The 11,093-nt window shown below is 46.6% G+C and overlaps 1 protein-coding gene across 1 annotated transcript; it reads left to right on the plus strand.

Annotated features, from left to right (window-relative positions):
• Positions 1-24: 24 nt before the first annotated feature.
• SGSH (N-sulfoglucosamine sulfohydrolase) lies at positions 25-10,791 on the plus strand. The gene is made up of 8 exons (XM_075279411.1): positions 25-154; positions 1,325-1,485; positions 3,641-3,746; positions 3,826-3,976; positions 4,407-4,563; positions 5,430-5,511; positions 9,726-9,929; positions 10,048-10,791. Exons 1-8 carry the CDS (start codon positions 58-60, stop codon positions 10,602-10,604), a joined length of 1,515 nt encoding a protein of 504 aa, XP_075135512.1. The 5' UTR covers positions 25-57; the 3' UTR covers positions 10,605-10,791.
• Positions 10,792-11,093: the final 302 nt, after the last annotated feature.

The following is an 11,093-nucleotide window of genomic DNA, read 5'->3' on the forward strand; positions in this document are numbered from 1 at the left end:
TGTAGTCACATGACCACCCCTGGGGCGTGTCCGGCAGGAAGCGATGAGGTGACGTCCATGGCGCCCCCGCTGGTGTTCTCGCTGCTCCCGCTGTTTCTGCGGCTCCTGTGCTCGGTGCTGGTAACGGACAGCAAGAACGTGCTGCTAATAGTCGGTGAGTGCCGCACCATCTGCACAGCGGGCAGTCTCTTACTAGAGTCACGTGATCGGACTGAGCATCCTGGGAGTTGTAGTATCTTCAGTTTATTGGTGTCTATTCCTATTGTGGCCGCTAGGAGGCGCTGTAACATCTGGCATCTGATCTGTGATGTGCTTGTGTGTGGCCCTTTGCTCCAGTACAGGGCCCCACATCAGCAGGCGCACAGGTAGCCATAGACATGAGTTACAAGTTACACCCACAGGGGGCGCAATGCTTGGTGGTTACATACAACACATGGCGGACACCGTCACAGATGGCTACAAGGCTTGGCGGTTACGGAGACGCAGTGTGAACAGGCTCTAATGGGAGCGCCCCAGACCAGGATATCATTTATGGGTCACCCTTAGGCCCTGTTCACACGTCGTCATTTGGAGCAGATTTTGTGACGGATTCCACTTCCAAACTTGATCCGTGTCGGGTGGCCGTTTACGATTAAGCTGTTATATCTGAGGAAAATCCACAAGGTGTACGAGGTATACGAGCACCAAAAATACCTCTTAAAGGGAGTGTGTCAGGTCCGAAATGCCTCTCAAACCAATCATGAGGCTCTGTAAGGGTCTTTAAGAGGAGCAGACTGGTGCAGCAATGTAAGTGCACTGGGGGCGGAGTCTGATTGGCGAGATCTGACTAATGATTGTCAAAAGTGCTCGAAAATTGCCGCCTGGTATTGCCCCCTTACCAGTGAATGAGATTTTGTGACCTATGCAAATTTTGCCATTCTAATCCCGCCCCCAGTGCACTTAAGGCCGATTTCCATATCCATAATAAGATGCTTATCACAGTACAGACCTCAGGTGACATCACACTCCATTGTCCGCACCCGTGACCAGGGAATGTGCAGTCACACGTGTAATACAAACAAGGAGATGGTGGATAAAGGCAAAGCGATGACAATAAAACATGGTCTGTTATGGCAGGACACAGCAAAGCACAGCAGTTGTATTAAAGGGCCCTATTAAAGGGGTTATCTGGAGGCTATACACGTTATAGGACCGGAGTGGCAGCTCCTCGTAATACCGCAACTGAGCAACAAAGAATAATCCTTATATTACTCTTTATAATTCTGTTCTCATCCAGAAGCCCAAAATCTTGTGATGTTCCCTTTAACCCTTTCTCCATTTTCAGGTGATGATGCCGGCTTTGAGAGCGACGTGTATAATAACACCGTCATACAGACTCCGCACCTCAGAGCGCTGGCGAGGAGAAGCGTCATCTTCAAGAACGCCTTCACGTCCGTCAGCAGCTGTTCTCCTAGTAGGGGATCCATCCTGTCTGGCCTGCCTCAGGTGACGGATTTAGCAAGTATTTGCAGCCTTCAATAGGTTCCCCACCACTGATTCTGCCACAGTTGGATCCTTTTCTCTAGCCCCCGCCGTTCCTGAGCCATCAATGCTTTTCGTTTCAGCACCCAATAGGCTAATGATGCTCTACCGTCAGATGGGCGGTCCCAGGCTGGAGCAGATAGTCTGGGACGGCCCACCTGACAGTACAGAGACTAAATAGCATATTATATGCTGAATCTAACAACGTTGATTACTCAGGAACGGGGGGGGGCTTTTACTTCAGGTATTTGGCTGCTCATTGATTCCCCTGGGATCGCTTTCTCAGCCGTCAGTCATTTCTTCTGACCCCCGCCTTTGTGAAAGCTGCTGTCAGTCCTGTTGGTGATTTAATTCCATTGAGAACAAAGGAATTGGACATGTTGAGATCGATCTGCCCCATCATTCTTTTCTCTGACTCCCATACACATGAGATTATATGTTGTCTGGTCCTGTCCCATTTCACTAATGTTCCGGCTTGGTGCGCCAGAATGGGCGGCCGCAGTGTTTGCTGGTAAGGCGATGTATGTGAGTGATGTCACCGATCCCTCTCCAGCAATCGCTGAGGATACGAGTGATCACGTGAACCCCACAGCACAGCGAGCCCCAGCACCTAGGCTGCTCCAAATTCTAGACAGCCCCCTGAACTAAATGTGTTTGACTTGTAAAAAAAAAAAAAAAAAAAAAAAACTGCACCAAAAAGCACAAGCATTCTTCCAATATGGAAGTGAGGGGCCGCCTTCTGTATTGTGCCTGCCATTGCTTCCTCTTGGGGTTTGACATTTCATAGACGCTCTAAATGTAAAGATCCCTTTTCTGTATATTTATAGAGAGGGTCACTGAGTACTATATACAGAGGGTCACTGAGCACTATATACAGAGGATTACTGGGTATTATATAGAGAGGGTCACTGAGCACATTATATAGAGGGTCCCCAAGTCTCTGCTGAGGAGACAGGAATGATCCCCAGGAATGTGACAGATTTTTCTCTGAATATTTTTGGGATCTATAAGACGCTCTGAAGCTTTTCGCATTCTCAGGATTTGCAGCCTTGGACAGGAGCAGATTTGGTGCTGGGGAGCGGTTGCACAATTCACACTCGTGACACTTCCATATCCTGTTTTTTGAATAAACATCTCATGTTATGTCTGATGTGAGAAGAAAACTGCAGAGGTTGTGGGGCGAGGTGACCGAGCGGAGGGGGGGGCAAAAATGTGATTAAAAAGAAAACCTTTCATGGCCTACTGAAGGAAACAACCAATGACCAGAAGGGGCCTTTTATATGGGGGGGGGGGGGGGTCATTTCCACTCATTGCCCCATGTACCGGAGGAGAGAGCGGAACAAATACTCATCAGAACAGATCATTCACACCCCTCCCCAAATGATAGCGCGTGGTCACACTATGCAGTTGTGTGCAGGGAAAACCATATTGGAAAAATACATGTGCTTTTTTTGGTGCAGTATTTATTTATTTATTTTTTTACAGGTCAAAGACATTTAGTTACAGGAGTTGTCTGGGGGCCACCGTGGAGCATATTATACTTTGTAGGGGCCAATGTGGAGCATATTATACTGTGCAGGGGCCAATGTGGAGCATATTATACTGTGCAGGGGCCAATGTGGAGCATATTATACCGTGCAGGGGCCAATGTGGAGCATATTATACTGTGCAGGGACATATGTGGAGCATATTATACTGTGTAGAGGTAATGGGGCCACTTATTGTGTTGGTGACTATTAAAGGGCGCAGTATACTGTATGGGGGGCAATAAAAGGGCAATACACCATATGGGGCCAAGAAAGAGTGCTTTAGATCTAGGGAGGGCTCAGTCTTTCCTAGTGATGCCCCCTGCCCTCAATGTGCGGCACAATGTACAGTGAAGGCTGTGCTGTTCCCCCGAGGCTGTGGTCCTGGGTGTCAGTCCCGTGCAGATCCTAATGTTAGGTGACCAATATTACAATCCTGGGAGCCATATTGGGTGGCCTCACAAAGATTGACATCATGGTGTATCAGCAGCAGAAATGCAAAGATCAGCCGCTGGTTACTGTAGTGGAATTTCTTCCAGGTTTGCAGCAGATTTTTCTGACATCTGCTGACGCGTTTTGCTTTGTATCTGCAGCATCAGAATGGTATGTACGGCCTCCACCAAGATGTCCACCACTTCAACTCTTTCGATGACGTCAGAAGTTTGCCGTTGCTTCTTGGCCAGGCCGGTATCAGGACAGGTATAAAGAAGCCGTAAAGCGAACGTCCGTCGTGATGTAAAATGCTGAAACCTCCAATCCCCCTTTGTATGTGTTAAAGGTATCATTGGAAAAAAACACGTGGGGCCCGAAACCGTTTACCCCTTTGACTTTGCCTACACAGAAGAGAACAGCTCCGTACTACAAGTGGGCCGCAACATAACCCGCATCAAGTTGTTGGTCAGGAAGTTTTTGCAGAGCCAAGACCAAAGGTGAAAATTAACTGTTTATGTCAGTAGTGTTTTCTGTGTAAGCTCCACCCATGAGTACAAGCCACGCCCCATAAATGGCAGCCAGAGTGCTTGGGGATCATTTTTGTTATAGGCTTTTACTTATTGACATTTTGGTAGAAAACAGGCCCTAACGTTCACCCTGCAACTAAGTATTGCCACGGAGAGTCCGTCCTATATGGACAAAGGTACCTGAACTAAGCTCTGTGAGGACTCGTGGGTGTAATCCATCTGGATCTGGGGTCTTGCTTCCGGCTTGGAAGACCTGGGGTCTTGCTTTCCTTACAAGACCTACAGAATAAACCTATATCAGCTGCAGAGGATATTGGGGAGCCCTCACCGTATGTGTCGCTCATTTATAGGTGCAGGCGTGTTTTCAATATGTCTCCCTTTCCACTTTCTTCTCGTGCAGACCGTTCTTCTTGTACGTTGCCTTCCATGACCCTCACCGTTGCGGACACTCCCAGCCTCAGTACGGCCCTTTCTGTGAGAAGTTTGGAAATGGTGAACCCGGTATGGGCAGAATCCCGGACTGGACACCCCAATATTATACACCTGACGAAGTCCAGGTCTGCTCTGAGCATTTTGTAGCATCTACATAGTGTATATGTATAGTATGTGGGTTATATCAGGACGATTGTTGGTGTGCCCCATGCAAACTGCTTAGATGGTAAGGTGCAATTTTATATTAAAGGGGCTTTCTGGCCTCTAAAGCATGTTTCATCCTTAGGATAGGTCTGTGGGGGTCTGACACCTGGGCCTACACAGATCTGCTGTTCGACAACCTCCCGGTGTCAGTAACTACTATAGTGAAAGGGGAGTGGCATAGGCTATCAATATCAGATCATCAGGGGTCGGACACCCAGCACCCCCACAGATCAGCTGTTCTCAGAACTATGCAGTGAATGGAGCTGGAAGCAGATGGCCATGTCCACTGTGTACTGACTATGCCACGCTATTGCAGCTTAGTTCCTATTCACTTTATTGGGAGCTGAACTGCAGTTACCCAGCACACAGAGTACGCAGTGGATGGGAGCTGTCTGCTTCTGGCTCTGTTCACTATAAAGATGTGACATAATCGGAGAATAGATGATCTGTGGGGGTGTCAGACGCCAAATGATCTTATATTCATGACCTATCCCAAAGACAAAACACTTCTATAGACTTGTACTGCCCAGTGATGATGTCAATAAGGCCTGCCCCTCTGACACTACAGTGATATCAGTACCAAAGACCAACAATACCCTTAGAACCGGAGCAGATACCTACAAAACCGAAAATGCACCGAATTATGTGCACAGTCCGCTTTACAATGGTATATAACATGGCACATCTTAGAGGACATAAAACATCCCCTTTAAGAAGAGGTCACCCTTCTTTCATAAAGGCCACTGTTTTTGGATACCCCACAATAACTATTTTATCTCTATTGCAGGTTCCCTATTTTATTCCAGACACCCCTAGTGCGAGGGCTGACCTGGCGGCGCAGTATACAACCATTGGCCGCATGGACCAAGGTTAGTCACATGTCCTGCTTTATGGCCTTTACTTCATCAACGAGGAATTTGTATAAAATGGGGCAGGTGAAGAAATATGGGCACAGAAAAATCGAAAAGTGACCGAAACCAAACAGCCGCCAGGATACCGTGATTTTGTTCACATTGGTCATTTCTGTTCAGTTTTTATATTTGTGAGGTTCTAGCTGCCTCCGAATCTACATCCAAATCAGAACTGCTATTATACGCTCTCCAGACTCAGAGTATAATGATCGGAGGCCCGGGGTAGGGGATCAAACATAAAAACCAGTGGTACTCACCTCTCCTGGGCTCCGGCGTGACTCACTGTTGTCTTCAGCGCTTCTGACTGACGTCAGAGACAGTTGAGGCCTGTAATTGTGATTTTGTGACGCATAGATGCAAACATCACAATGCTATGTGACTGCGCACGCCCAGTCACAGGCCCAAGCAGTCACTAACATCAGCCTGAACCACCAAAGACAGCAGGGAGTCCCGCCAGAGCCCAGGAGAGGTGAGTAACACTTTTTTATGTTCGATCACCTCTCCTGGACTCTCTTTGACCCAACAGTATAATAGCTATAGCTATGTTTATATATAATATAATTGTGCCAAAATTTTGGCTCAATTTTTAGCACGTGATGTTGCATCTTAAACAGGTTATGCCATAGGCGAGGGAATAAATGTCAGCTTGCTGGGACCTTCAGCCATCAGAAGAACGGGGAACGCAAAAGCAGGGCCAACGAAGGGGTCCAAACAGCTTCAAAAACTGTCAGACTAATACTCATTTGGCCAACAGCTGATGTTTTTGTCACCCATTCACCCCTACACATGTATGCCGGGCTCAGCCGAGTGTGCATGTGTTCACCACAATGTGAGGGGAGAAACCTCCTGCCAGACAACTCTGGTGCTGGACCTTCTGTCAAGGCAAGGATTGGGCATGTTGAACTTCAACATACCCGATCATTCTTTCCCATAACAACCGTGATCACGGAAAATCTTACGGTAGGTATATAGGCGCTATAAGCTGATATAGGTATATAGGCACTATAAGCTGATATAGGTATATAGGCGCTATAAGCTGATATAGGTATATAGGCACTATAAGCTGATATAGGTATATAGGCGCTATAAGCTGATATAGGTATATAGGCGCTATAAGCTGATATAGGTATATAGGCACTATAAGCTGATATAGGTATATAGGCGCTATAAGTTGATATAGGTATATAGGCGCTATAAGCTGATATAGGTATATAGGTGCAATAAGCTGATATAGGTATATAGGCGCAATAAGCTGATATAGGTATATAGGCGCAATAAGCTGATATAGGTATATAGGCGCTATAAGCTGATATAGGTATATAGGCGCAATAAGCTGATATAGGTATATAGGTGCAATAAGCTGATATAGGTATATAGGCACTATAAGCTGATATAGGTATATAGGTGCAATAAGCTGATATAGGTATATAGGCGCTATAAGCTGATATAGGTATATAGGCGCTATAAGTTGATATAGGTATATAGGCGCTATAAGCTGATATAGGTATATAGGTGCAATAAGCTGATATAGGTATATAGGCACTATAAGCTGATATAGGTATATAGGTGCAATAAGCTGATATAGGTATATAGGCACTATAAGCTGATATAGGTATATAGGTGCAATAAGCTGATATAGGTATATAGGCACTATAAGCTGATATAGGTATATAGGCACTATAAGCTGATATAGGTATATAGGTGCAATAAGCTGATATAGGTATATAGGCACTATAAGCTGATATAGGTATATAGGTGCAATAAGCTGATATAGGTATATAGGCACTATAAGCTGATATAGGTATATAGGTGCAATAAGCTTTTTTCATGATTAGTCTCTAGCCTCTCTTTCTCTTTCCTCCCCTCGCTTCTTCTTGATTGCCCCCTTTTCCCTTTGTTCCTATCTTCTCCTCCCCGTTCGTGCTTTGTCTCGTTTCATGTTGGTTGTCTTGTTCTTACATAGTGATTGTCGCTGTGTTTTCTTTTCTCCCACTCTTTTGTTTCACTGGCTTTGGCCTGTCTTTGTGGTACCCTTTTCCTTGTACTGATATTGCGCGGCCCTTCCGGTACTGTATATTTCTGGGCTGGGGAGTTCCCCCGTGTCACTTCATTCTGTTTGGGGCCCGCGTGCCTGGTTTGCCGACCAGTGTTTCCTTTTCATGTGTTTCTCTTGTTTTTATGCAAAAATGTTCAATAAAACCCGATTATACATAGGTGCAATAAGCTGATATAGGTATATAGGCACTATAAGCTGATATAGGTATATAGGCGCTATAAGCTGATATTTTCCTTGTCAGCTTTCCTGTATAGACTGGAGAAGAGTGAGCAGAGACATCTCATCATCATTGACACAAATAAGGCTACATCCCTGGAGACTGACACCCAGTTATACCGCCATAGTGTGTGTCCTCGATATGGCAAAACACAGGGGAAAGAATTTCTCACAATTTTTCTTCTTTTTTTTATTGTGCCGTTTAGGATTTTCTTTCCCACAGTTTAGGGGGATCTAGCCTCACCATCGCTGACAGGTAGAACGTCTCGGCCCTCAGTCATGAGACATTACAACATCAAAGGCCACATATTTAATCCGGATTTCAGTTCCCTGTTAATTTTTTTTTTTCTCCGACATACCAAAACGTAGAAATCTGGAATTGGCCCAACATTGTGACTTGTATAGGTTTGTCTTATATTGGTACATGCATAAATAGAAGTCCTACATACACTGCTACCAAAACAGCAGAATTGGGCAGTGTTCACACCTAGGAAGTTGATGCTGAATTTGAAGCAGAATCCGCCTTATCTCCTCCCTCTCCCTGCTCAGAACATGTCTAGAAAACTCTCCGATAGACCTTAATGAGTCGGCTCCAGACTATTGCTGCCTATGGCCAAGACTGTGCTGTAAAGCGGATCACTAAATGCTGTTAAAAGGATCCCATCATTAAAACGCAATTTTTTGTGACTATCACATAGGAATAGCCTTAAGAAAGGCTATTCTTCTCCTACCTTTAGATGTCTTCTCCGTGCCGCCGTTCAGTAGAAATCTCGGTTTTCATCGGTATGCAAATGAGTTCTCTCGCAGCACTGGGGCGGAGCCCAGCGCTCAAACAGCACTGAGGGTGTCCCCAATGCTGTGAGAGAACTCTCCAGCACCGCCTCCATCTTCTTCAGGAACGGCCTCTTCACACGTCTTCTTCCGGCACTGTGGGTCAAACTTCTAGGCCTCAGGCCTCGTGTAGAGCCAATTGCGCATGCCCGCCGGCCACAAGTAAAATGGTCGCTGACACAGTAAGTAATCGGCCATTCTCTTGTGGCCTGTGGGCATGCGCAGTCGGCTCTGCCCAAGGCCTAGAAGTTTGACCCCCAGCGTCAGAAGAAGACGCGTGAAGAGGCTGTTCCTGAAGAAGATGGAGTCCACGCTGGAGAGTTCTCTCGCAGCTTTTGGGACGCCCCCAGTGCTGTTTGAGTGCTGAGGTCCGCCCCCAGTGCTGCGAGAGAACTCATTTGCATACCAATGAAAACCAAGATTTCTACCAAACGGCGGCATTGTGCGTCCCACATAGAGCTCACAATGTACATTTTTCCCTATCAGTATGTCTTTGGAATATGGGATGGAAGTCCATGCAAACACGGGGAGAACATACAAACTCCTTGCAGATGGTTTTATGCCCTTGGTGGGATTTGAACACCAGGACTTCAGCACTGCAAGGCTGCAGTGTTAACGACTGAACCATTGTGTGGCCCCAGCGCTGGAAAGTTCTCTCGCAGCATTGGGGACGTCCCCAGTGCTGTTTGAGCGCTCGGGCCCACCCCCAGTGCTGCGAGAGAACTCATTTGCATACCGATGAAAACCGGGATTTCTACCAAACGGTGCCACGGAGAAGACATCTAAAGGTAGGAGAAGAATAGCCTTTCTTATGGCTATTCCTATGTCTTAGTCACAAAAAAATTGCATTTTAATGATCGGATTCCTTTTCTAGAGCAGAAGAGAAGCTCAGGCAAGATGGCTGCCCCCATGATCATGGCCTGGTTTTAATAAATAAAGAGTTGGTGACACATTCCCTTTAAAGAAGGCCTTGGGGTCCAGGCCCTGCAGACTGTATATATTATAGTAATATTAGAGCTGCTCATTTCGGTGTCCATCTTGCCTATATGTATCTGCTTCTATTCCGCAGGTATCGGCCTTATTCTGGATGAACTGCGCAGCGCCGGACGTGACAACGACACCCTTGTAATATTCTCCTCTGACAACGGCATTCCCTTCCCCAATGGCCGCACAAACCTGTACTGGTCAGGAAGAGCCGAGCCCTTACTGGTTTCATCTCCTGGTTGCCCACGATGCTCGGGACAAGTCACCGAGTCCTTCGCAAGTCTTCTCGGTAAGACACTAGACATAGATCTTAAGAACTTGGTGCAACCCCTTTAAACCTGATCCCTTTAATTTAAAGGGCTTTTCAGTTTTAACCTCTGTATGTAATCTGATTGTTTTTCGGCCAGACATCACGCCCACTGTCCTCGATTGGTTCTCCGTTCCGTATCCCGACTACAAGTTATTCGATAAGACTGTGAAACTTTCTGGAAAGTCTCTCCTTCCGGCTCTAGAATCTGAACAGCTTTGGACCGACGTGTTTGGCAGTCAGTCGCATCACGAGATCACCATGTACTACCCCATGAGGTCCGTCCAGCACATGCAGTACTTGCTTATACACAATCTGAATTTCCGGATGCCCTTCCCCATCGATCAAGATTTTTATGTATCTCCTACATTTCAAGATTTGCTGAACAGAACGGTATCGGGCCGGCCCACGAACTGGTTCAAGACGCTCCATAACTATTATTATAGAGATCGCTGGGAGCTCTACGACCGCTCTAAAGATCCTAGCGAGGTCAGGAACCTCGCCGGGGATCCAGACCACTATGTGCTTTTGCGAATCATGCAGGATATGCTGCGGACGTGGCAGTGGGCGACATCAGATCCTTGGGTCTGTGCGCCTGATGGGGTTCTGGAAGAGAAGTTAGATCCAGAATGTAGACCACTCCATAACGAACTGTAGGGCGCCAATTTAATCTTGTGCAAATTAAAGGGATTCTCCAGGATTATGAAATTGAGCTTCGCTGCCTCTTCTGAGGCCTACTGTCACATGGTCATGCTGTAGCTCAGTCCCATCCAAATAAATAGGCTGAGCTGCAATACCAAGCACTGCCATTATACAATGCACGGCACTGTGCCTGGTAAGTAGTTAAAGGGATTCTACCATTAAAAAACTTTTTTTTCTAGGTAACACGTCAGAATAGCCTTTAGAAAGGCTATTCTTCTCCTACCTTTGAAAGTGCTCTCCGCCGTGCCATTCGTTTCAAAATACTGGTTTGTACCGGTATGCTAATTGGTTCTCTCGCAGCGATGGGGGCGGGCCCCAGCGCAGGAGATGCGATGGGGGCGTCCCCATTGCTGTTCAAAAACCGACTCCAGTGCCGCCTCTATCTTCTTCTGCATCCTCCCCCTCCTTCTTCGGCTTGACGTTGGACGCCTGCGCAGTACGCTC

This window comes from Leptodactylus fuscus, chromosome 6, assembly GCF_031893055.1.
Source record: "Leptodactylus fuscus isolate aLepFus1 chromosome 6, aLepFus1.hap2, whole genome shotgun sequence".
NCBI lineage: Eukaryota > Metazoa > Chordata > Amphibia > Anura > Leptodactylidae > Leptodactylus > Leptodactylus fuscus.

Coding starts and splice junctions, on each gene's coding strand:
- SGSH (XM_075279411.1), top strand. CDS start 58: ATGGCGCCCCCGCTGGTGTTCTCGCTGCTCCCGCTGTTTCTGCGGCTC. Junction 155..1,324: donor GAACGTGCTGCTAATAGTCG/GTGAGTGCCGCA, acceptor CTCCATTTTCAG/GTGATGATGCCGGCTTTGAG. Junction 5,512..9,725: donor CATTGGCCGCATGGACCAAG/GTTAGTCACATG, acceptor TCTATTCCGCAG/GTATCGGCCTTATTCTGGAT.